Below are 23,893 nucleotides of genomic sequence, written 5' to 3'. Positions count from 1 at the left end.
AGAGAGGCGGGTCGAGTTAGTTGCAAAATGAAGGCGGGGTTTGTTTAACGCTCAAGTTGCTAAATGACGTCCCTAAAAGTTCCTGCGTGCAGGTTTTTATTTTGGCTAAATGACTTTGTATCAAATAAAATATATGTAAATACACATTTATAATCATAGGTTGCATTGAAATCATATGGCGCCAAAGCCATGAAATAGTGCTAATACTTTTTATTTCTAGTGAATATTTATTTTATATGATACAGCCAAATTTCCAGGGATGTGAACATGTGCTATAACGTAATATGGTGACCTCAGGATCAGACTTCACACCCAGCAAGCCTGCAATTAGAGGTGAGGTGATATGTTTATCCTTTATGAAGTCATCAAATTGTATTTAGCCAAAGTTGAGTCATGGAAAAAATACGTATTCCTCACTTCTGCCACAATAGAATTATTCAGTATTATCTCATGGAGACTGCAACAAATAATGAGACAGTTAATCCATTGGTATCATAAATGCATGCTTGATGTTTCTAAAATATGAGTTCGTGTCAAAATAAGTAAATAATTCTACGAAGACGCGTTACTGCGCGATGCATTGTGGGAAAATGAAATTCAAAACACCAATACAGATTTTTTTTTATCATTAAGGTTTAGATTTTCCTGTCACTTCACATTTGATTATCATCAACATGCTGTATGTTGTAAAATAAAATTAATCAGATAAAAGCGTTTTTCTTTGAACGCGCGCATGCGCACAACGCCTCCGAAGGCTAATGGCGCGTCTATGAAGATGTTGCTAACCGGACATCTCCGGCGACAATCACCAATGGCGTCATCTAAAACATACTACCGCTGGTATTAATGTGTCTTTTGGTGTAGGGTACCACAAGTGACGCCGAGCTAAGCTATGGCTCACTTGAGCAATTTCGAGAGAGAAACAGAGAAGGAGACGAAGGAGTTGATCAGGTGTGTGAGTGGTCTTCAGGATGAGGAGGAAAACAACTTCCAGATGGCTCTCAAATTCGCTTGGTCCAATTTCAGGTAAGTTGGTGTGATCAACCACCTATCCTGATATGCTAAAAAATGTTTTTTCCCCCGTCAGGTTCCATCGTTTCCTGGATGTGGACAGTCACAAAGTGCAGCGTAGCATCAGTGGGTGAGGGTCTATTTTAATTTCAATTTTAATTGGCTAGTGAAGGAGACAAATTGTTTTAACTGTCCTTACTCCTTTAAATTTGATCAACACTTGTTGCTCAAATGTCCTTTGACTTTTGAGATCAATATTGAGGCATAAATGGGAATATATTGTTTTTGTTTTGCCGCAGAATCTACGAAAAGCTCATGGTCCACTCGGAAGTGAGTAAGGCTGAAAGCTGGATGAGGTTGACCGACGAGTTCCTCAACTCGCCCTTACCTAGCGTCAATGAAACAAAGGTAACCTCTGCCACGATCGTCATGAATCGTTTCTGTGTATTTACGATTGCTTTTGTTTTACAGACTGACGTGCACTTCAGTATATTATCGTTGTTACTACTCTTATCGGACTCCCCCTCTAACACTAATTATACAGAGAGACCTCGGCTGAAGGAGGCTGGTGAGTTAGGCTCATACGATTTTTTTTTTTGTGGGGTGACTTATTGTTTTCAATAAAATGATATCACCCCACAGAACCAAAGGACACCTTCGATTGGGTGAAATACCTCCTGGAGGACGAGGACATAGACAACGGGCCATACCTTGATACTCCCGTGAGTATTATGAGTCTTTTTTTTTTTGCCCTTTCCTTTATTTAAACTGTTATTTCCTGTTATCAGGAGTGGTCTGAGGAGGAGAGCGACGGCGAGGACAGCTGTCAGCCAATCAGCAGGGAGGACTCCGGGATTCAGTTGGACAAAACCCCACAAGAGGATAAAGACCAAGCCAGCAAGACGGTTTCGGTCCCGTGGACAGGTCAGAAACAATCGTGGCACAATCAAGGTAAGGAATACGTGGGGAGAAAATGACTTTTTTTTTGGGTCTGTTTTCTTGCAGTGGGTGAACCCGATGCTCGAGCCTGGCTGGAGCAACACGTAGTGACCCCCTACTGGGTCCCGCATGCCCCCCGATTCGCCCACAGCCTCCATTTACACTCCAATTTGCTCAATGTCTGGTGAGACCCAAGCCAATACACCGACTAATATTTTGGCATATTCTTTTCATTTGCTGCCATCATACAAAATTATTTTTCAAATTCGATCAACCCTAATTAAATCATAAATTACTCCATGGAATTTTACAATGTCCTTTTTTCCTCCGCAGGGACCAGCACTTGTACAACACGGATCCGCTGTATCTGCCCGAAGAAAAAGCTTTTGTTACAGAGACCCAAGTCATCCGGGAAACTCTGTGGTGAGTCACATGATCACATTTTTCAGACTGTCTGTGAAGGTTAACAAAAAATATGAACCACTGTCTATTTGTTCAAAAGCAAATTACAATTATTTTATCTCCCAGGCTTCTGTCTGGGGTTAAGAAACACTTCATATTCCAGCATTACGATGGGAAAGTGTCAGTTAGGAATAACGTGGTGGTCACTCATCTCACCAGTGTAAGTGTAAGAAAATGCAATTTCATCCGCCGTACTGTTTAACATCAACTCGTTTTTCTGAATTTGACGCAGAATTGCCTTCGGTCCGTGCTGGAGCACGTGGCCGCGTACGGCCAGGCGGTTTCCCGGCTGCAGAGGTTCATCGACGAGGTGACGGGTCACTGCCCCGAGCTCGGTCCGCTTGGCGCTAAGAGGGGCTCCGAGCCTCCCTTCAGGACCTACCAGGCCTTCGTGTGGGCCCTCAATAAATACTTCACCAGCTTCAAGGAGGAGCTCGTTGCTATCGAGCGAGGCCTTGTCTGCAAAGGTAACTCCCGTCAGCTCGGGCTGAGCAATTCATAGATTGATTATCATTTTTCCCCTCCAGACGAGACGGTGACGCTGTCCGGCGTGCTGGAGCGTCTCAACCCGCAGCTGGCGCAGATCAAAGTGCTGCACAAGGTCTTTTGCACCGGCATCGCTGAGGTGCCCCCCGAGACCCCCAATGTGGTTCGCGCGTCTCACCTGCTCAACACACTCTACAAGGCCATCATTGAGTACGACAGCGTCGGGGAAGCTTCCGAGCAAACGGTAAGATTTTTTAATAATGATTATTTCTGGTTTTCGTCACGTTCACCTTTTTCTCCGTCAGGTGGCTTTACTGTTTTCACTCTGGACTGAAACCGTACGACCATATTTGGAGATAGTGGACGAATGGATTGTCCACGGACACTTGTTCGATCCCGCCAAAGAGTTCATCATCCAAAGGAACAAGGACGTGGCGGTGAACCACAGGGACTTCTGGCACGCCACCTACACGCTCTACAGCATCTCCGAGACGGTGGAGAGTGAGATGAGCGACGCGGCCAGTGGGAGTTCAGGAGGGGACGGCGGAGGAGGAAACCGGCAGCTAACGATGGTGTCCTTCCTTAAGCCCGTCCTCAAACAGATCATCATGGCTGGAAAGTCCATGCAGCTCCTCAAGAACCTGGACCGCAAAGAAGATGCTCAGCAGTCCTCCAGAGGTCAGTCAGGGTTTTTTAAAAAAAACGATTTTATGGTTAAATCGTCCATTCTGACTGCTCATGTGTTTTCCAACATAGATGCTGAGCGCAAGAGTTTATACACGCTGTTCCTGGAGTCGGTGCAGTCACGCCTCCGCAGCCAGGACGCATCTCCCTCTGGCGCCGTGACCGAGCAACAGGCCACCAGGAAGAGCCTGATCCGGATGCAGTCGGTCATCACGCAGCATCTCCAGATTGAAGATCTTCATGACCCACTGCTGGCTATCAACTTTGCCAGGTGAGCCCCAAGAACAATCTACACTCACTTTATCCATTTTTAAAAATTTTTTTTAAACAATCATCCCAGCTCAATGCACAGCAATGTTAACACGGAACGCTACCACCATCTAGTGGCAGAACAATTAATTGCAGATACAATATTATTTTAAAATTTATTCTGAAATTATTTTAGATTAAGGACTGATTTTTTTGGTGTGTTTGTTGTTGGGTCAGGCTCTACTTGGAGCAGAGCGACTTCCACGAGTGCTTCTCTCGGGACGACTTCACCGTGGACCGCTCGTCGCAGTCAGTCACCTGCCAGACGTTCGAGCTAACGCTACGTTCTTGCCTCTACCCGCACATCCAACGGCGCTACGTCGAGTGCTGCGGCAACCTCATGACGACCCTGAAGAAAGACTATAAGTCAGTCAGCCAGCATTGCTGCACATTGGAACCTCAAATGAGATCTTGTCCTTCTTCACACCTTTAGGCTGCTGGAGTACCTTCAGGCCATGAGGAATTACTTCCTGCTAGAGGCCGGCGACACTATGTACGACTTCTACACGGCCATCTTTGACAAGGTACGAGAGAAGGAGAGCTGGCAGCAGCCAGCTTTCCTCAACGGCCAGCTGCAGGAAGCTGTTAGACAGCGCCGCCCGGAGGACAGTAGCAGGTACTGCCTGTGTATGCCTGTTTTTTTATTTTGTTGTTTTATTCTGTAAATAATCTACATCTTTCTTACTATTTAAGATTGTCAATCTTCTTAGAGACAATTGATCCTGGCCGGAAGAAACACCCGGTCAATAATCTTGAAGTGCTGACCCTCAGTTACAAGGTAGGTTTTTACTCAATAAAGGGTCAAAAAAGTATTTTATTATTGTGATTTTTTGTTCCTTCCTAGGTTCCGTGGCCTGTCGACATCGTGATCAGCTCCGAGTGCCAAAAGATTTACAATCAAGTATTCCTGCTGCTGCTTCAGATCAAATGGGCCAAGTACAGCTTGGACACGCTTCGATTCAGCGGTGGGCGTCACCGCTCCCTCCGTCACGCTCAACTGCTCCATAATCACGCTAAAACATTCAATTTGATTCTCAGAGTTTGCAGACTTCACAATGAAACAGGAGGTGGCGCCGGCCGACGATGCCAAATCGAAAGAACGACCGCAGGTCAGGCAGCAGATTCACCGCATGTGTTTGCTGCGCGTCAAACTGATGCATTTCGTTAATAGTCTTCACAACTACATCATGACCAGGGTGAGTCCAGACCTCTTTGGTGAACACACTTACCTGCCTCAACTTATTAGTCAGAATAATTACAACTTTTGAAGGAATTAACATTAATTTTCCTTTTGGTCAGATTCTACACAGCACTGGACTGGAGTTCCAGCACCAAGTGCAGGAAGCAAAGGACTTGGATCAGCTGATCAAGATCCATTACAAATACTTGGCGACCATTCATGACCGTTGCTTATTGAGGGAGAAGGTGATTAATCGAGTTGTAATGATTCATGTATTCATATTCAGATTTTTTAAGACGGTGCAGATCATTTTTAGGTACAGGAAGTGATGACATGTCAAACCTGTTGACTCGGTTGGAATAAAAAATATTGCATCATTTTTTTCCCCTCCCTCCCTCCCTCCTCCCCGCTCAGGTGAGTTTTGTTAAGGAAGCCATCATGAAGGTTCTCAACCTGGTCCTCATCTTCTCAGACCGATGGCAAGCCGGATTTGGAGCTTGGAAGTAAGAGCACGTGGAGAAAGATGTAATCTCAGAAAGCCTCAATATTTATTTTTCGTATTTTCCCCATAGGATGGAGTCCATTGCTAAAATGGAGTCTGATTTCAAAAATTGTCACATGTTCCTGGTGACCATCCTCAACAAGGCTGTGTGTCGTGGCTCTTTCCCTCATTGTAAGTCCAATTTTAATGCAATGTGAATGTTTTATGCACAGTTGAGATGTTTGTTTATCTTTTTACAGTGGAGTCGCTCGCCCTCTCGTTGATGGCGGGCTTCGAGCAATGCTGATGGGGCGGCCGCAGACTAAGAGTTTTATGAGCACTATAAATCGTGTGATTGCAAAAAAGCAAGACTAAATGTATTTTGACCTGTTATCAAGGTGACTGTTAATAATGTGTTGTTGTTTGAAGCACAGTAAATCCTACTTCATTTTGAAGCTGTTATCTAATGGCCTATTTTACTGGCGCTGATACTTGTGATACATTCTTCAGCATTTTCATTTAGTTAAGGTAAGTGCATTATCAAATATAGTTTAAAAACGCTTAAATCAAACTTTTCAAACCCTTTCATAGCCTTATGTCTGTTATACTGCCCCCATGTGGCCAATGAGCGCACTTACAGCAGTGGTACAATGTCCATTGAATTGAAGTAAAAAAAGTACCAAGGTATAAACTAAAATATTAGTGCTATTTTATGCATTAAAAGCATATTTTGGAGAGTGGGAAGGATTATAGACATTTCCAAGTTTTGAGTTGAAGGAGTGGTCACAAAACAGATTTTTTTTTTAACCATTAGTTAATTCTTGGATAAGTGGGGATATCAAATAAGTGTTTTCCGCAAAGTACGGGGTGGGCTCCCCGACCCCAGGGCACTCCAATAAATAAATCAAAATATATTGGGAGAGGAAAATGGGATACGTGAATCCGCGGATGTCGAACCGCAAGTATGCGGGGGTCCATTGGACATTCCTTTGGCTTCACCTTTCCTGGCAAAATGGGGGTGGCAACTCCTCTCCTCTGCGTCCGCCTGTTAGTGGCTCTCTTTTTCTCTTCCTGTTGGATTTCCCAGTTTGTTTGAGCCTGGACAGGAACTCCGTGCTCCGCCCCATGGTAATAACACCGAGCCTGGAAGGACTCCCCAAGCTGCCGACGATACCGTGGAAAAACTCCCCGTACACACTAACTTGGACTTCCAGCCTCGTTGGAAACGGAGGAAGGGGAGGAATCGACGACGTGCCCGGCTGAATGGCGCTGCTGTCGGCTTAGTCGACTCTCGGATTCCCGAAGCTAACCAACAACTCTCGGCGGGTGAGTTTGGACAGATTGAACGCCGAAGTTAAGCTAGCAAACTTTGGGTGTAGGCTTTCTAAATGTCGCCTGCTTGAATGCCCCCCCCCCCAACCACCCCGAAATATCAACAAACTTTGCTTTAATGTCAAATATTGTGGGTTTTGCCTTCCAGAAGTATTTTAAAACATATAACTTTTTTCCCTTAGTGGGTCGAGTGGTGAGGCCGCGGCAGGCTCACCGCAGCGACATATTGGGGGCAGGCACTTTCTCACTTCAAAGGCAAAACGAATAATTTTGAAATTAATAAAATGGTGTCTTGTATTAGTGTTTTAACTGCATAATATGTACATAAGAGTGCTCGTTTTTGTTGAACAGGGGAGGAAGTGTGGTGTAAAAGTGTAGTTGTGGTTTATGATGCGTTCACGGGACTGTAACTCCCGTTCACTGTCATGGTGCTGCATTTAGTAGAATGGTGAAAAACAAAAAGTTAATTTTCATGTACAGTAATAAAAAAAAAAATCGAAGGAACACAGAGCATATGAGTTTTAGCCACCTTTTTCCAACCAAAAATGTTTTCTAATTTTTCTCAATTTATATGTTTCAAAAATTTTCACATTAAAACATGTTACAACTTACAAGTCATATAAAGGACTCAGAAAGTGACCTGAACAGTAAGGAATTGCAAGGGCAGCAGATCCTCCCCCCCACACACATATTTCTAGTTAACATTTTTAAAAGGTATTTCCTAGATATCTTTTTTAACTGTCAGGAAGTTCTGTAATGCATTGCCGGCCTTTTGGAGAAGTTGAAGAGTGCTGATAACCTAAGAGCAGGAAATGGAATCTTCAGCTCAAGCTTTGAAATGTTAAACATATCATAATCTCACTCTCACTTATTATACATTTTTGCTCTGGTTAACATATTTTTACACATAAATGGCCATTAAAAATGTGAATGACCACATGACTGTACTTCCTGTGATGTCACAAAGAAGTTCAGATTGAGTAGACATTAAATGATGGATGTTGCTTGCTTCTGTGTTCGTCACCCGCTTAGTACTAAGCCTCTTACCGAGTAACACTTCTCGAGCGCGATCTCTTTTATCAGAGGAGACACTTTGGTTACCCTTTATTTAGAAGTCATGTCTTATGCAACCAATTCTTTTTGGAAGATTTTTTTCGGTTCTATATAGTCGAGATCAATCGATTCTTGAAGCACATTGAAAGAAAAAGGTAGATTTGTGAGCAGAAGTGGCTTCTTTCCATCCCGTGCTTTCCACTTACACTTCCTTGTCTGCTCACTTGTTGCAAGTAAGATTGGCAAAACTTTAAAGAGGAACTAGCACCCCCCTTTTTTTTATTTAAAAAAATCCATGTTGTGGCATCTCAAGTTAAAACGCAGTATTTGGATTAATACTACTTCCATGATACCGATACAGCAATTTTCAGTCATCTCGTGGCGACCATTTTGGGCAATATCGCCCTCTGCTGATGACCGAAATTAACGTCCCAACGACTCGGTATTGCTTTGCAAAGGTCACGCAATGCAAAAAAACTGGTTAGCGGACTATGGTCAACTTTGATGTCCTCCTGTGACCCTCCGGGGCCGACGAGCTTTGTTTGACTTGCTGATTGTTCGCTATCGGAGGGAAAATAAGCAGTCAGCATCAATGTGATGAAGCACAACTCGACACCATTTTGTTTGTTGCGCTTGGCCGGTGGTGTCAAACTGAGGTCGCCCATAATTTGGGGAGGAAGCAAAATAAACAAAAAACTAATACTAAAATGAAACACTTTTGCATATGAAAAAAAGATTATCTGATTTCTGTCTTCTGTATATTTTGTGAATCTTTCCAACAGAATGGCGTCCACTGTGACTTTAGAGGATGCGCTGTCCAACGTGGACCTTCTGGAGGAGCTGCCGCTGCCCGACCAGCAGCCGTGCATCGAGCCCCTCCCCTCCTCGGTCATGTACCAAGTAAGCGCCCCAATGATCCTTAATTGACAATCTGGACTAAAGTAATCGAAACGTATGCGAGTGCTTCGGCTAGTGTTGATTGTTCTTGTTCCGTCCTTCCTCCCGCAGCCCAACTTCAACACCAACTTTGAGGACCGCAACGCCTTCGTCACGGGCATCGCTCGATACATCGAGCAGGCCACTGTTCACTCCAGCATGGTGCGCTAGCTACATTCACTCTTTTCAAATCGGAATGTTTGATTTAGTCAAGGATTTATCTTAGTGAAAGAAATAGTTGGAATATTATTACGTTGTTTTGCATTTTGAGGACAAGTGGATGCCACCGGGGCGTCGTTGGCAGGATTCGAAAGAAATTGTGTCAAAGGGAGAGGGTGGGTGGTGGTGGGGGGGGGGGTCATTCCTGTGTCTTGGAATCAAATAGAACTTTGTTTGGAAGCAGCAATGCCTCGCTTTGCTCTCCTCCTCCACCCTGCCACCTCCTGGGAGTAAATGACTCATGCATGCCTTAAAGCATTTTTGTGAACTGAGTGAGCTATTGGAAAACAGAGAATGGACATTTTATTAGGTACAGTGTCTCAACTGTATCCAAAAAAAATCATTTTGATACTATGCCATGAAATCTGGGGCAATAAGTGGATACATAGTGTTTTTATGATATATATTCTTTTAATAAATAAAAATCTGTGCAGTGGTATTTAGTACATGGCTTTATTTTTTTTTGGGGTGCAGTCAGGAAACACAATTTAAAATAAGTGCTTTTGAGTTCTGTAAATAGGAACAGATTTAATGTTATTTAAAATCAAGTTTCGTAGGAAAACAAGGCAAACGGTGTGCCTGAAAAATTGTCCAATAAGTGTCTTCCATTTTGACATTGTTGTCGTTTGTGGCCATAGAATGAGATGCTGGAGGAGGGTCAAGAGTACGCGGTCATGCTGTACACCTGGAGGAGCTGCTCACGCGCAATTCCACAGGTAACCACCGTGAGTCGTAAACCCAGCGCCACCTTAGCCTCACTCGTCGCTTTCCTCTCGCAGGTGAAATGCAACGAGCAGCCCAACCGGGTGGAGATCTACGAGAAGACGGTGGAGGTCCTGGAGCCCGAAGTTACCAAACTGATGAACTTCATGTACTTTCAGGTAGGTGACACGTTACAATCGCATCTGCAACGCCAATCCCCATCGTTTACGTTTACCTTGTAGCGCACCGCCATCGACCGCTTCTGCGGCGAGGTGCGCCGCCTTTGTCACACCGAGCGGCGCAAGGACTTTGTGTCGGAGGCCTACCTGCTGACGCTGGGGAAATTCATCAACATGTTTGCCGTGCTCGACGAGCTCAAGAACATGAAGTGCAGCGTCAAGAACGACCACTCGGCTTACAAGCGGTAGGAACAAACAACAGCCTGCATTTGATTATATCAATAAAAAAACCAGCAATATTTTATTATTAAAAAATATTGAGGAAAAATCTATATATTTTTTAAAAAGTCAGAATTTGCTACTAAAATTGTTTGGACTGAATGAATATTCCCGTGAGATTTTGTGAAACGCTTGTTCCTTTTTGTCCCCCAGCGCCGCCCAGTTTCTTCGTAAAATGTCTGAGCCCTCATCCATCCAGGAATCCCAGAACTTGTCCATGTTCCTGGCAAACCACAACAAAATCACTCAGGTATACAGATCAGTGTTGTATAATGAACATTTAATCTTTCCCATAAATTTCCTCGTCGTAACATTCCACCCGTTTTGCAATCGGATAAATCTTTTTTCTCCACACACGCAGTCTTTGCAGCAGCAGCTGGAGGTGATCAACGGCTACGAGGAGCTGCTGGCCGACATCGTCAACCTGTGCGCCGAGTATTACGACAACAAGATGTACCTGACCCCCGGAGAGAAGCACATGCTGCTCAAAGTAAGTCGGCACGGTGTATTTTTTTATCAGCAGAACTGACCCCCTCTACTCCCCCCCTCCCTCCCCCTTTCAACCAGGTCATGGGCTTTGGCTTGTACCTCATGGATGGAAACAGCAGCAACATCTACAAGATGGACGCCAAGAAGAGGATCAACCTGACCAAGATTGATAAGTTTTTCAAGGTATGAATCGAGGAGCATCATTTGACCTAAACTCGACTCATCATCACGGCTCATTTCCTTTACAGCAACTACAGGTGGTTCCACTTTTCGGCGACATGCAGATCGAGTTGTCTCGGTACATCAAGACCAGCGCTCACTTTGAGGAGAACAAATCCAGGTGAGAGGAGAGCCCGCTCTCACATGTCGTCCATGTCTATATAACCCATCATCTCTCCTTAACTGTCCCTCCAGATGGACATGCACGTCCATATCCAGCAGCCCTCAGTACAACATCTGCGAGCAGATGATTCAGATCCGCGAGGATCACATGCGCTTCATCTCCGAGCTCGCCCGCTACAGCAACAGCGAGGTTGGTACGGATGACGTGAATTATCTTAAGTAGACGCCGAAGCTGATGGAAATGATTCAACTAGGTGGTGACCGGCTCGGGGCGTCAGGAGGCCCAGAAGACGGATTTGGAGTACAGAAAGCTTTTTGACTTGGCTCTGCAGGGCATGCAGCTCATGTCGCAGTGGAGCGCTCACGTCATGGAAGTGGTGAGTCGATCATTGGCATGTACAGTGAGCCGCCATTTTTCTTCTGACACTTTTCTCCTCAGTACTCCTGGAAACTGGTGCATCCCACCGACAAGTATTCCAACAAGGAGTGCCCCGACAATGCCGAGGAATACGAGCGCGCCACTCGATATAACTACACCAGTGAAGAAAAGTTTGCCCTGGTGGAGGTGGGTCAATCACAATGGGGGCTTTTGTGGTCAATGAAATGTTGAATCTGAAATGTTGGGCTGTCGCAGGTGATCGCCATGATCAAAGGTCTGCAGGTGCTGATGGGCCGCATGGAGAGCGTGTTCAACCACGCCATCCGCCACACCATCTACTCGGTCCTGCAGGATTTCTCGCAGGTGACCCTGCGCGACCCGCTGCGTCAGGCCATCAAGAAGAAGAAGAACGTCATCCAGAGGTGCGACCGAGCAACCCCCTCAAACGATGAGCACCTTTGACCTTTTTTTTTTCTGCTCCTCCTTCTCAGCGTGCTCCAAGCCATCCGAAAGACGGTGTGCGACTGGGAGACGGGGCGTGAGCCGCACAACGACCCGGCCCTCCGTGGGGAAAAGGACCCCAAGGGCGGATTCGACATCAAGGTCCCTCGACGAGCCGTGGGACCTTCCAGCACTCAGGTGACATCTCATTTTGGGCACATCCCACTCATGATTTTGCTCATATTCCAAATGAACTACTTTCCTCGCTTCTGAAGCTCTACATGGTGAGGACCATGCTGGAGTCCCTGATCGCCGACAAAAGCGGCTCCAAGAAGACCTTGCGCAGCAGTCTGGAGGGCCCCACCATCCTGGATATCGAGAGGTTCCACCGCGAGTCCTTCTTCTACACCCACCTGCTGAACTTCAGTGGTGAGCCTCCACTTCTACCAAACAAACCCATCGCTGTTGTGATTCCAACAAATGACATGTTGTGTCTCTCTGCCCACTTGTGTGTAGAAACCTTGCAGCACTGTTGCGACCTCTCCCAGCTTTGGTTCAGGGAGTTCTTCCTGGAGCTCACCATGGGACGCAGGATCCAGTTCCCCATCGAGATGTCCATGCCCTGGATCCTCACAGATCACATTCTGGAGACCAAGGAATCTTCTATGATGGAGTGAGCACACCTCGAGTTTGAATATTTGTCAATGGATTTTTTTTCATTGCATGATGTGATACGAAATGTTTTTTTGTTTCAGGTACGTGCTTTATCCTCTGGATTTGTACAACGACAGCGCCCACTACGCCCTGACCAAGTTCAAGAAGCAGTTCCTCTATGACGAAATAGAAGCCGAGGTAATCCATTCCCCATTTCTGTCAACCCGAAACCAAAATTGTTTTTCACTCTTTCTTCATTTTGCCTTCTTTCAGGTCAACTTGTGCTTCGATCAGTTTGTCTACAAGCTGGCCGATCAGATATTCGCTTACTACAAGATCCTCGCCGGAAGGTAGCTCGGAGAGCAACAGAGCCAGAACTCTGAATACGAAATCCACAAAAAAAATATGGCTTTCTATTTTTCTGTTTCCTTTTAGTCTTCTCCTGGACAAACGTTTGCGTGCCGACTGTAAGAACCAGGGGGCCAACATTCCCTGGCCGGCCTCCAACCGCTACGAGACTCTGCTGAAGCAGCGCCACGTACAGGTACCACCTTTCTCCTCACAGCTCCGATGACACCGCTAGCATCGCTAAAACAGTTAGCATTCCGCAGCTCCTCGGCCGCTCCATCGACCTGAACAGACTCATCACTCAGAGGGTCTCGGCCGCCTTGTACAAGTCCCTGGAGCTGGCCATCAATCGCTTTGAGAGCGAAGATCTCACTTCAATCATGGTAGGGAAGTACTCTGATTACATTTGACAGGATTGAGGAGCTAATTTTGTGTCCTGAAGGAACTGGAAGGACTCCTCGAGATCAACCGCTTGACGCACAAGCTCCTCTGCAAGTTCCTGACGCTGGATAGCTTTGACGCCATGTTCCGCGAGGCCAACCACAACGTGTCGGCGCCATACGGCCGCATCACGCTGCACGTCTTCTGGGAGCTCAACTACGACTTCCTGCCCAACTACTGCTACAACGGCTCCACCAACAGGTAGCCGGGACGCTCCGCCGGGATCCGACGTCCGTCCGGACTGAGCTCTGATGTTTTGTTCTCAGGTTCGTGCGCACAGTCCTTCCTTTCTCTCAGGAGTTCCAGAGGGACAAGCCACCCAATGCTCAACCACAGTATCTATACGGATCCAAGGTCAGTGCCATCTGTAGTTGCATATTTGGAATCAAACCTGGATTCATATCCAATGCTCCGCTGTTAAAAAAATAGACGGAGGGAATTGTATTTACATACCACTGCCACAAGATGGTGACAAATGACTTAAAATGGAGACGATCATAAAGCATCAACACCATCACAATAAATGCTCAGTTATGTCAGACGCAGAAAGCAAACCTGTAGCCCGACCCTCATCCTCAATTGCCCCACTTTATACCTCTCGAGGATTAAGCGATTCATTTATGCAGATTAAAAGAACGAACTAAGCAGTCAATTTGAAGTGGGTATTTTTTTTAATTTCCTGACGCATAATATTCCATTATAATCCGTAGTTCAGTAGAACATAATTCCGTCTGGCCGGACAATATGGCGATGACCTCAATCCAATTGGCTCAAGCTGGCTCGCTCCCAGACAGCTGAGCCAACGCCCTGAGCTCGTGCAGACCGCGTTGGCCGCCGTGGTCGCGGCTCCCTCGGGGAGTGTAGAGCCGCCCGGACGTGGAGCGAGCCGTGCGGATGGCTTCGGTCACCACCGAGCATCCTTCTCCGCCGCTCGCTCGACCTGTGCACACGCCGTGCAAGCACCCCCTTAGCAGGACGCCGGCGATAACAAGCAGCAGAAGGCAGCAGGTCAACCAAGCGCCGGCGGCCATTTCCCAGCCGCCACGCTCCTGCCCCTCGCCGCTGTCGCTCAGCGTGCCGAACACCTGGCACTGCTCCCGCGCAGGGTTGGCCGCCTGGCACGTGACGCACAGTAAATAAGTGGTCTGCGGGAGCAGGTTGGCCAGGTGGGCGGCCGTCTGGCTGACGGGGATACGCTCCTCGTGCATGAAGCTCTTGCGCTTGAAGGCCATCAGCAGGCTGTTCCAGTTGGGGCTGTACATGACGCTGTAGAAGGTGTCCAGGCAGCCGGCCGACGGGAGCCAACTCACCTTCGCCGAGGTCGCCGACACGTTGTAGACTGCGATCGCCATGGGAACAGCGAAAACGCTTCCTCTCCTGTAATTCCAGTGCAAAGAAAAATCTCGAATAAGTGGCCCAAGATTAATCAACCCACTGCGCATCGTTTTGCGAATAATTACAGATGTCAATGGCGGTGCACGATCCCCCCCGCATTGGGATTAGGGAACAATGACAGCATAATAAGCATTCTGTTCAGGCGGATTGTCTGGAATAAAACCTAGCTACTGGCCAGATTAAATTACATAATCGCCCCCAATGATTTGCCAAGAGGTCATTGAGTCACCGCCAACCTTTTGACTCTTTTTAAAATATCCCAACGATTGCTGTAAAGCAGCAGCTTACAAGCCTTGTACACTAAGTACCACCTAAAAAAAAATACTGCAAGTACCACGATCATGTTTTTTTTGATCAAGAATTAGACGAGGGGTTATTTTCTAAAATGTATATTATTGCAGTTCAGTTGTATTTAATGACGTCCAAAGTCGAAATATAACTGACTTGTACTTTGGATATGATTTGTGCATACCACTAGAGGGCGCATGTTTAAAACTAGCAATTTAAAAAAAAAGACAGTTTTAGATGTAAAAATTGGTGTCAAATTTTGCTACTTTGTCAAAAATGTTTCCTTTTCTTAGCCTTGCACAAAGTCACACTGTCTGCCATCTGTAACCCATAGCAACAAACCAACCATTTCCACGTTGAATATTAAAATAATATTTCATGTTTGGAGAAAGAAATAACTGCGGAAAACGTAGGACTTACCTCGCCGGGCTCTCAGATTATCCTGAGTCTCATCCCGTCACATCTGGGACGACGCTGTCGACATGCGGAGTGCAAATCAGCGCGTCCTTGTTTGAGCCGCTGCGGTCGGGTGTGTGCTCATCCGCCAATGGACTGGAAAGGGGTGGGGCCATGGGGGCGGGTTAGGTTTGAATATCCTCCAGTCCGTGATTGAAAAGAGAGCAATCCCAATTTCCAAACAAACCCATCTGCTCCTGAAAAGCAATGCTGACGTTTTCTCCCCCCCCCCAGACGCTGAACTTGACCTACAGCAGCATTTTCAGCTGCTACCGCAACTTTGTGGGCCCACCGCACATCAAGGTCATGTGCCGGCTGCTGGGCTACCAGGGCATCGCCGTGGTGATGGAGGAGCTCCTCAAAGTGGTCAAGAGCCTGGTGAGTCCCATTTGTAGTTTGCCGACGCTGGGATGGTGCGGGTGTACCTAATGAGGTGTCTGCTGGCTGGCCTTTGTAGCTTCAGGGCACCATCATGCAGTACGTGAAGACCCTGATGGAGGTGATGCCCAAGATCTGCCGGCTTCCTCGCCACGAGTACGGCTCGCCAGGTTTGTGTGTGCTCAGATATCAAAATCGACATTGGCCTAAAATAAATAAATCAATTTTCCGCTTTTTGATGTATGCCTTTTTTTATTTTTTTCATCAGGAATCCTGGAGTTCTTCCACCACCAGCTGAAGGACATCGTGGAGTACGCCGAGCTCAAGACGGTTTGCTTCCAGAGCTTGCGGGAAGTGGGCAATGCCCTCCTCTTCTGTCTACTCAGCGAGCAGAGTCTGGTACGACCAAAGTTTATCCAAGAGGGTTTTAAAAGTAGAACTGATATAATCAAACTCGACTAAAAAAAAAAAAAAAAACATCTGACACGTGCATTTTGATCTGTGTTATTGTTGTGCAGTCACAGGAGGAGGTTTGTGATCTGTTACATGCAGCACCTTTCCAGAACATTCTGCCCAGGGTCCACATTAAAGGTAAACAGCAACCAAATTATAAATAAATGCCTGAGATTCATTTGAAAAAAAAAAGTGTACCAAATGAAATGATTGGCATGTGTGTGTTGACAGAGGGCGAGCGCTTGGACGCCAAGATGAAGCGCCTGGAGGCCAAATATACGGCACTGCACATGGTTCCTCTCATCGAGCGCCTCGGCACGCCGCAGGTAGGCCCAACTTCTTTTGCATCCAATAAATTCAACAATTTGAGTTGGAATTTCCCTTTCCGCAGCAAATCGCCATCGCTCGTGAGGGCGACCTGCTGACCAAGGAGCGTCTCTGCTGCGGCCTGTCCATGTTTGAGGTGATCCTGGCGCGCGTTCGCGGCTTCCTGGACGACCCCATCTGGCGCGGCCCTTTGCCCAGCAACGGCGTCATGCACGTGGATGAGTGCGTGGAGTTCCACCGCCTGTGGAGCGCCATGCAGTTTGTCTACTGCATTCCCGTCGGCGAGCACGAGTACACCGTCGAGTAAGTGTTGCGTAATTTTTCAACCGTAGAATCAAATTTCAACGGGTGGGTCCGGTCCGGTTTTTCAGGCAGTGCTTCGGCGACGGCCTCCACTGGACAGGCTGCATGATCATCACTCTGCTGGGCCAGCAGAGACGCTTCGACATCCTGGACTTCAGCTACCACCTCCTCAAGGTGCAGAAGCACGACGGCAAGGACGAGCTCATCAAGAGTGTAGTAAGTACCCGGACCGTGAGGCGGGTTGTGAAGTTACATTGAGGTCTCATTTGTATACTTGATGTTTTTTCCCAGGTGCTGAAGAAAATGGTGGACCGCATCCGCAAGTTCCAAGTGCTCAACAACGAGATCTTCGCCATCCTGAACAAGTACCTCAAGTCGGGCGATGGTGAGAACATGCCGGTGGAGCACGTGCGCTGTTTCCAGCCGCCCATTCATCAATCGCTGGCCAGCAGTTGAAGGCAAAAATATTACAAATATTCCTTTTTTTTCCTCTTTGACTTGGTTAGCAAAGACCACAGGGTGTTATTCCCAACTTTTTGTATTCACACGTGCCTTATCGGGGAAATAGATTTGTTTTATACTTCTAGACTTTCTAAGAGATTAATATTTAAAAAGATTTTGTGGTGGTGGTGGAACATTAGACTTGAGGTGAAGTTTTTCATATTTTGCATGCCAACGCATTTCTATTGACAGCGCCTTGACTTTTAATCATCCTTTTATTATTTCAATAAATATGTAACAAATCTGTTCATCTGCAGAGATGCATTTTTTAAAAGAAATTAAAAACAACAAAAATAGTTACTTTCACATATCACAACAATTTGTATTGACAGTCAAACCTCATGTTAAATATAAATGATATTTCCAGTGCATGAAAATTAAGTTTAACCCTCCGTCTATGCTGTGGATCAAAGGGACCCGTTTTAATATTAAAATGAAAAGTATAATATTTCTGCTCATTTAAAAAACTTGATGATCCTATGATTGCTATACTTAGTGTTCATGTGTAAAACATGAGAAAAGGTAAGTAGAGTCATGAGTCGTGCCTTGAGATACAAGTATAATTTGTTCTGCAGCCATGCTTGGATCTCAAAATGTCTCCAATTTTCCCATTGAAATGCAATCAATTCATTTTTCAATTTTAACAGAGCTAATTGGCTAATGCCAATTGAATCGGGCCACTTGCTGATCATTTTTAAACACAAACATAACAGGAGGGTTACAGTCATATGAGTCAAATTGACCCAGGAATGCAAGAGGAAGGTTAGTCAGGAATCACTCACCTAGTTACAAATCACAAAAAAAAATGTTGATATTGTATTTTGACCATTTTCACTTTCTGGAGAGAAATGCTCAAGATTACAATACAATGCCTTTGAACAGGATTGTATCTCAAATCATCTTTGCCCATTGCAATGAATAGGAATGTCATGACTTGACTTAAAAAAATAATATAGAGCCAGGTAGCTATCCCTGGCCACTGTACCCTTAAATGACAAAAAAAGGAAAACGTGAGTGATTTCATAATTATTTTCCAAAACTGTATAAATGCATATGGATATGATTTTCACTTCATGAATTCCTCCAAGGGACTCCCAACAGTCTTTTTCTCCCCAGTGCTACAACTGAATTGAAAAGTGAGAAGAGGGGGAAAAAATGGAAGTAAGGCAAACTAAAACAAGTACAATCCATCGGACCTGATTGTCTCTACGACGCCAGGCTCCCGTTACGCCTGGAAACGGCGTCAAACGGCGTCTCGCGCTCCTCGTCGCCATCAGCTCGGAGGAGTTGGTACGTGCCGTTAGCTTCGAGGTAGGCGCCGTTGGCGTTCCTCTGGTCCTTGCGGGTGGTGGCGGCCAGTGCGGCCAAGCTGACGTTGACGTCCTTGAAGCCGTGCAGCAAGAAGATCCCCACCACGATGGTGAGGAAGCCGGCCAGCGTGCCGATGATGTCGGCGGCGCCCATGTGTTGCCACTCCTTAAAGAGCGCCGCCGAGCAGGTGAGCACCGAGGTGGTGAAGAACACGTAGTATATGGGCGTCACCAGGGACGTGTTGAAGATGTCCAACGCCTTGTTGAGGAAGTTGATCTGCGTCCCCACGCAGACCACCAGCCCCAGCAGGAGGAGCCAGGCCAAGGGTGCGCGCATCACGTTGACGCCTCCCAGCGCCTCCTTAATGGCGATGCCCAGGCCTTTCACGCACGACACGGACAGCGAGCCGATGAGTGAGCAGATGCTGATATACACCAAGATGTTGGTCTGGCCGTGGCGCGGGGCCACCCCCACGATCAGCAACAGCACCACCGTCACCACCGCCGTGGCGAAGATGAAGAAGCCTCAACGAGAGACACGGAGAGCAAAGCCTCAGAAATGTACGTAGTTTGGCTCCCTCTAGTGGTATGTCAAAGAACTTACCTGGGTCAATCAACTTCCGTGCCATGTTGTCCAGGCTGCCGATCTCCTCCTCTTTGGGGGCGTGTATGACCATGGTGGTGGAACCCAACACACTGAGAAGACAGCCCAGCTTACCGTGGAGGTTCAAGCGTTCGCCCAGGAAGTATGATGACAACACCGCGCTGAAGGAGAGGAGGGAGACTGTAATCATTGATGACAACCTTCGACGTTTATGTGACAGTAAGAACGCTAAAGGATTCTTTGTGTACCTGACAAGCACGCTGAGGGCGCCTAGAGGCGTGACCAGAGTGGCGGGGGCGAAAGCGTACGCTGCAAAATTAGCGGCTTCACCCGCACCCACTGAAAATGACACAAAAACAGCAAACATTATGCTTTTATTTCACAAAAATAAATTCTTCTAAACAAACACGCAGTTTTTTTAAGGTTTTATGAGGATGAACAATTGACTTCATAGAATTCCGAGCAGGAAAACAAACACGAATTCCGGCTTGCATTCACTTACTTGAAAGTAAACCAGCCCACCAAAGCCACTCCTTAAGATAAGCATGGCCGCCCTGACCTGAAAGGTTTATGAGAGAAAAAACTTGTGAAAAGGTGATCTCATGGCCACATTCCATTTTCATTACCACATGGAATAAAAAACACGACTAGAGAAGAGAAAATCAAAATTGAGTAACAGGTTTTGTCAATCGTTGTCTCGATTGCGACGACACAAAAGGGTGCCCCACAATGTGCCTCCACTGGTTTGACGCTTTCAAGTTTTACAAGTTAACAAGTTTTACTAGCTAAAGTTCTGTTTGTAGACAAACGCAGAAGAGCCAGCGAGTCTCACGAACATGACAAAAGCCTCTCGTGTTTGGGGTTGCACTGCCGGATAGAGATAAGATGATGCTTATCTGTCACTCACTATCTATATAGATAGTCCAAAGCTTATATTACATAAAAAGACGGGCTTTTTGTGTTCCATTGCCATGGAGACAAAACCAACTCAACCAGCCTCTGTTGTGAAGGTCATCGAAAAGCTTCTCACCAGCTCGCATGGATCCCTTCCTAGCCAAACGCAGTAGGCCCTTCTTCTTGAGGATGAAGCTGCCTCCGATGAAGATGCTGGAGCTGACGGCCAGAGCCAGGCCGATGTAGAAGTCGTACTTGCCGCGGTCCTGAGCCATTCCGAAGCCGGGTGTGCTACTATTGCTGCTGCTGTCGTTTTGCTCCTGTGTTACATCGACTACCAGGCAGCCGAGAAGTCTCTGCTGGCCGGAGGCGCAGCTCAAATCGAGCCACACGCCTTAGGAGAAAAAACAAAGTATTGTGTCAGTGTTTTTTTTTTTTTTTTTTTTAAAGCTGGCTACAAATGATTCAAGACAGGTACTAAAAAGAAGCAGACAAATATGATGACGATATATTAATATTCATATTTCACGCACCATTTTCGCTACAAAAAGTCCAATTCGGTTTCGACTCCGAGTCCACGACTTTAACACTGCACTCCATGGCGAGCTACACAATCTCGTCGAACCGGCTCGGTCGCCTATGGAAACACCTAAGCCACTCCACTTCCCACTTGAAGGTGTATTTTGACGACTCGTCACGCGTTGTCTTATGTTAATTGAGGAGCTTTTTTTTTTTTGGGTTTCGTCCTTTTTGTTGTCTTTGTCAGTCACTCAAGTGACCTCGACAGGTGAGCATAATTAGCCTCGCAGCTAGCTGACGCGCACGATTACGCGGTTGGGTTTAGGTTTATTTTCAGTCGGAAGTCAAGTTTATTTTCCAAAAATAAGTGAACGAAAATCGTTAAAGGTGGTGAAAGGGATTAGTTTTGAGTTAAATCAAACAAAAAGACAAGTAAGCGACTCTACACACACAGTAGCAACACTAGCTTCCTTAGCATGAGGGGCTAACTCCGGCTAGCCAAAGTCGGTCCCGTACCTAGAAAACCATTTTTATTTGGATTAATTTGTTGACAAAGTACCTTTCTAAAGACACTCCACGACAACCGGTTGAATAGCGCTCACACCCACGGCCACTTTGGAACCATCACACCTTCCACTTTCTGCGTCCATCACAACCGGCGAGGCGACGACGACTGGTTGGTCGTCTTTCTGGCTGGCGCACCCGGCAGGACTGGACTGCTTTTGCGGCTTGTTGAGCAGCCGGCAGCGGCCCCACGCTCCAGTGTTCACGCGTGGGATCACACAATCTGCGCTTCTATCAGAGTTGGGGGCGTTTCTGGAGCACATGGAGCACCGCATCTTAAAAGCTACCTCAAAGATGGGTAAGCGAAGATCCTCTTTGATGTTTAAAATAAGAGATCAAAACTTTCATTATTGTAAGAAAAAAAAAATACGGTGCGTTTACATTGAAATAAACAGAAGTGGTCTATTATTCTAGTAATGTGTGTGTTTATTGTTAAATAAGAAAAACAACACTGTGATGTTGAAGGAAGTCATAATATTAATTAGTTCATGGGCACAGATAGCTGGGGGGCACAAGGGGGGACTCGCCTCCCCACATTACAGCAACTTTGAGGCCGATAGAAGTTCGCTTCATCATACGAGCTTATGTAGAAAAACTGCCAACAAGCAAAAAAAAAAAAAAAAAGATCCTCATGCAGGAATTCTGTCTGTTTCGCGTTGACTGGGTTGTTGTCTACTGCCTTCCACTCACGTGGTGGACCAACCTTAATTGACAGATGACTCTCATTGGACATGACGCAAGACACTACTTGCATTCATCCTCTGACACACACACATATTAGTTGGATCGAAACATATCGAGTTACTCAGGAGGACTGGAGGAAGAAGGTCAACGCTTCACTCGAGGAGCTTCAGTGAGAATCCATTGGCAGAAATGGGTGCCAGCTTGACTCTGTTCTGCTGTCACTTCTACCTAAAGTACAAAAGAGGCAAGAAAAATGCAGTTTTGCGGTAAGTCTAGGATTTCCAAATCGTCCAGCCAGTCTCGTTCCTTTTAACACGTTCTCTCTTTGCAGGATGCCCAACGCCAAAGCTTGCGAGATACCAGAGGAGCTGTCCAGTGGATCCAGCGGTAGCGACATAGAGGAGGAGATTGTCTTCAGGCAGCGGCCGGAAAGCAGACCGCCGTGGCTCACGCAGCTGAGCCCGAGGACAAACAAACGTGCCTCGTCGTCCAGAAGAAGGGAATCAGACCGAGAACTGCAGGCTTTCATCAGCATGAGGAATCAGGTTGACAAGGCCACGGAGGTGAGACACGTTTGAGTTGGTTTCATCAGGGTCAGGGTCGGCGAGCTTTTCCACACAAAACCAACACAAAGATAGTTTGAAACATCACATTAACAAAATTAGAGCACGAGTAAACACACTTTGCTGACTGATCAGTTCATGTGACACACAAATTTCAAATTCAGCTAAAAATGATTCGGGAACACATTAAACAATTAAATAATGTTCCTTTTGGATAATTAGGTCAACAGCGTGGTCAATCTGGGAAATATAAATAAACCATTAGCCCCCACCCTGCCGTCCAGGAATTAAATTAAATTAGATACTAAACAAGGATGAAAATAGAAAAGGACTTGGCAGTAGTAAACGCTTTGTATCGTTTGGAAATGTGGTGATTTTCCGCCACCTAGTGGCATCTACAGGAATTTGACGATGCAAAATTGAAGACTCATTTAATCCATTGAGCGTGGGCTCTTTTTAACCAATATCATGTCTTTTGCCAAGGAATGGGAACAGCTGAATTATGACATTCACACACTACGCTACGCCAAACGAGAAGTGAGAGCACGATGGGAAAAAATCCTGCTGCAATTAGGTGAGACACTGTTTTGATTTGAACAATGTGTTTCTATGTGACTTTGGGTGGGTGGATTCTTCTCCTGCAGGTTATCAGTCTGAGGTGGATTCCTTGTTGTACGTCAACAATCAAAATTACTTCAATCAAGACCAGGAGGGTCTCACCAGAGCTACAGAACTCTTGACCCATTTGTTGGAACACACATCCCTGTTTCCTGTAGGCACGGGACATCAGACCAGATACCTCTATGTCATGGTACACACAAGATTTGGGTCCCACCCTTAATTTAATAAAAGGCTAGCTAACTAAATTAATGGAATTAACATGCCACTGGCAGTTGATTGTATAAAGCATCAGGACTTACCTCGGCATGTTTCTTTTTTGCACGGCTTGTTTAGGACCGCCTGGTTTCCCTGGACAGCGCAGACGACTTTGTCAGACTGGCTGTGGAAAAATATCCAAAGAGACAAGATGGGTAAAATGGAGCACATACATATGTTTATGTATGCAATATTAGATACTATTTTTTACTGTAATCCACATTTTCTGTTTGTACTTCAACTCAATTATGGCAATTTAATTGATAACATTAACTGCTACATTGGGTTGCTAATGACATGAACGGTACTAAAATAAGAATAAAATAGCATTCTGGATTTGTACTGGAGTTGTATAAATGAAATGTACAGTTTGTGGTGTTGGCAAAATAAAATGTTTGCTTCCTTTTGGAAGAATATTCATTTTGCCGTTCA

The 23,893-nt window shown here is 46.0% G+C and overlaps 5 protein-coding genes across 9 annotated transcripts; 3 read left to right on the top strand and 2 right to left on the bottom strand.

The window, feature by feature from the left end:
* Window positions 1-725: 725 nt before the first annotated feature.
* tubgcp5 (tubulin gamma complex component 5) lies at window positions 726-6,007 on the top strand. Its single transcript, XM_088393375.1, has 22 exons — window positions 726-1,026; window positions 1,088-1,141; window positions 1,311-1,419; window positions 1,483-1,579; window positions 1,654-1,733; window positions 1,800-1,935; window positions 2,017-2,134; window positions 2,284-2,373; window positions 2,479-2,572; window positions 2,645-2,879; window positions 2,940-3,142; window positions 3,204-3,576; window positions 3,655-3,853; window positions 4,069-4,257; window positions 4,325-4,507; window positions 4,585-4,669; window positions 4,736-4,856; window positions 4,930-5,087; window positions 5,191-5,316; window positions 5,486-5,574; window positions 5,644-5,744; window positions 5,813-6,007. Exons 1-22 carry the CDS (start codon window positions 893-895, stop codon window positions 5,857-5,859), a joined length of 3,021 nt encoding a protein of 1,006 aa, XP_088249501.1. The 5' UTR covers window positions 726-892; the 3' UTR covers window positions 5,860-6,007.
* A 140-nt stretch (window positions 6,008-6,147) lies between these two features.
* On the top strand, window positions 6,148-17,697 carry cyfip1 (cytoplasmic FMR1 interacting protein 1). Its single transcript, XM_088393374.1, has 31 exons — window positions 6,148-6,878; window positions 8,720-8,837; window positions 8,946-9,035; window positions 9,731-9,808; window positions 9,872-9,973; window positions 10,037-10,218; window positions 10,406-10,502; window positions 10,614-10,742; window positions 10,820-10,924; window positions 10,990-11,081; window positions 11,156-11,273; window positions 11,338-11,460; window positions 11,523-11,648; window positions 11,718-11,884; window positions 11,954-12,101; window positions 12,179-12,332; window positions 12,420-12,576; window positions 12,659-12,755; window positions 12,831-12,907; window positions 12,993-13,101; window positions 13,169-13,288; window positions 13,348-13,547; window positions 13,613-13,700; window positions 15,720-15,863; window positions 15,943-16,033; window positions 16,132-16,262; window positions 16,382-16,454; window positions 16,548-16,642; window positions 16,708-16,946; window positions 17,015-17,162; window positions 17,238-17,697. The coding sequence occupies exons 2-31, from the start codon at window positions 8,721-8,723 to the stop codon at window positions 17,400-17,402; spliced, it is 3,762 nt and encodes a 1,253-aa protein (XP_088249500.1). The 5' UTR covers window positions 6,148-6,878; window position 8,720; the 3' UTR covers window positions 17,403-17,697.
* fndc9 (fibronectin type III domain containing 9) lies at window positions 14,005-15,578 on the bottom strand. Its single transcript, XM_088393410.1, has 2 exons — window positions 15,450-15,578; window positions 14,005-14,723 (listed from the first exon to the last, which is right to left on the bottom strand). Exon 2 carries the CDS (start codon window positions 14,696-14,698, stop codon window positions 14,117-14,119), a length of 582 nt encoding a protein of 193 aa, XP_088249536.1. The 5' UTR covers window positions 14,699-14,723; window positions 15,450-15,578; the 3' UTR covers window positions 14,005-14,116.
* nipa2 (NIPA magnesium transporter 2) lies at window positions 17,644-21,601 on the bottom strand. 3 transcript variants are annotated; one of them, XM_088393396.1, is made up of 6 exons: window positions 20,789-20,943; window positions 20,392-20,649; window positions 19,864-19,920; window positions 19,610-19,700; window positions 19,362-19,522; window positions 17,644-19,282 (listed from the first exon to the last, which is right to left on the bottom strand). In XM_088393396.1, the coding sequence occupies exons 1-6, from the start codon at window positions 20,853-20,855 to the stop codon at window positions 18,654-18,656; spliced, it is 1,263 nt and encodes a 420-aa protein (XP_088249522.1). In that variant the 5' UTR covers window positions 20,856-20,943; the 3' UTR covers window positions 17,644-18,653. The 3 variants fall into 3 exon arrangements, with proteins under 3 accessions (XP_088249522.1, XP_088249523.1, XP_088249521.1); XM_088393397.1 differs by lacking the exon at window positions 20,789-20,943 and adding an exon at window positions 21,334-21,601 and having other exon boundaries at window positions 19,362-19,700; XM_088393395.1 differs by having other exon boundaries at window positions 19,362-19,700; window positions 20,789-20,953.
* On the top strand, window positions 19,392-23,881 carry LOC148388877 (melanoregulin). 3 transcript variants are annotated; one of them, XM_088393409.1, is made up of 7 exons: window positions 19,392-19,580; window positions 20,165-21,636; window positions 22,054-22,288; window positions 22,354-22,585; window positions 23,069-23,159; window positions 23,230-23,396; window positions 23,540-23,881. In XM_088393409.1, exons 3-7 carry the CDS (start codon window positions 22,212-22,214, stop codon window positions 23,618-23,620), a joined length of 648 nt encoding a protein of 215 aa, XP_088249535.1. In that variant the 5' UTR covers window positions 19,392-19,580; window positions 20,165-21,636; window positions 22,054-22,211; the 3' UTR covers window positions 23,621-23,881. The 3 variants fall into 3 exon arrangements, with proteins under 3 accessions (XP_088249535.1, XP_088249534.1, XP_088249533.1); XM_088393408.1 differs by having other exon boundaries at window positions 19,393-19,580; window positions 20,372-22,288; XM_088393407.1 differs by having other exon boundaries at window positions 19,393-19,580; window positions 20,165-22,288.
* Window positions 23,882-23,893: the final 12 nt, after the last annotated feature.

This window comes from Syngnathus floridae, chromosome 13, assembly GCF_059516105.1.
Source record: "Syngnathus floridae isolate MCC-2025c chromosome 13, RoL_Sflo_1.0, whole genome shotgun sequence".
Lineage (NCBI taxonomy): Eukaryota > Metazoa > Chordata > Actinopteri > Syngnathiformes > Syngnathidae > Syngnathus > Syngnathus floridae.
This window is presented reverse-complemented; position numbering and strand designations above follow the sequence as displayed.

Excerpts from the sequence above, each read along its gene's own strand:
- tubgcp5 (XM_088393375.1), top strand. The coding sequence starts at position 893 with ATGGCTCACTTGAGCAATTTCGAGAGAGAAACAGAGAAGGAGACGAAG. Across the intron at positions 1,142-1,310 it reads GTGCAGCGTAGCATCAGTGG|AATCTACGAAAAGCTCATGG; the intron begins GTGAGGGTCTAT and ends GTTTTGCCGCAG. Across the intron at positions 1,936-2,016 it reads GGTTTCGGTCCCGTGGACAG|TGGGTGAACCCGATGCTCGA; the intron begins GTCAGAAACAAT and ends GTTTTCTTGCAG.
- cyfip1 (XM_088393374.1), top strand. The coding sequence starts at position 8,721 with ATGGCGTCCACTGTGACTTTAGAGGATGCGCTGTCCAACGTGGACCTT. Across the intron at positions 10,503-10,613 it reads ACCACAACAAAATCACTCAG|TCTTTGCAGCAGCAGCTGGA; the intron begins GTATACAGATCA and ends CCACACACGCAG. Across the intron at positions 13,548-13,612 it reads TACAACGGCTCCACCAACAG|GTTCGTGCGCACAGTCCTTC; the intron begins GTAGCCGGGACG and ends TTTTGTTCTCAG.
- fndc9 (XM_088393410.1), bottom strand. The coding sequence starts at position 14,698 with ATGGCGATCGCAGTCTACAACGTGTCGGCGACCTCGGCGAAGGTGAGT.
- nipa2 (XM_088393395.1), bottom strand. The coding sequence starts at position 20,855 with ATGGAGTGCAGTGTTAAAGTCGTGGACTCGGAGTCGAAACCGAATTGG. Across the intron at positions 20,650-20,788 it reads GACTTTTTGTAGCGAAAATG|GCGTGTGGCTCGATTTGAGC; the intron begins GTGCGTGAAATA and ends TTTTCTCCTAAG. Across the intron at positions 19,921-20,391 it reads GAAGGGATCCATGCGAGCTG|GTCAGGGCGGCCATGCTTAT; the intron begins GTGAGAAGCTTT and ends TAAACCTTTCAG.
- LOC148388877 (XM_088393409.1), top strand. The coding sequence starts at position 22,212 with ATGGGTGCCAGCTTGACTCTGTTCTGCTGTCACTTCTACCTAAAGTAC. Across the intron at positions 22,289-22,353 it reads AAGAAAAATGCAGTTTTGCG|GATGCCCAACGCCAAAGCTT; the intron begins GTAAGTCTAGGA and ends CTCTCTTTGCAG. Across the intron at positions 23,397-23,539 it reads CCAGATACCTCTATGTCATG|GACCGCCTGGTTTCCCTGGA; the intron begins GTACACACAAGA and ends CGGCTTGTTTAG.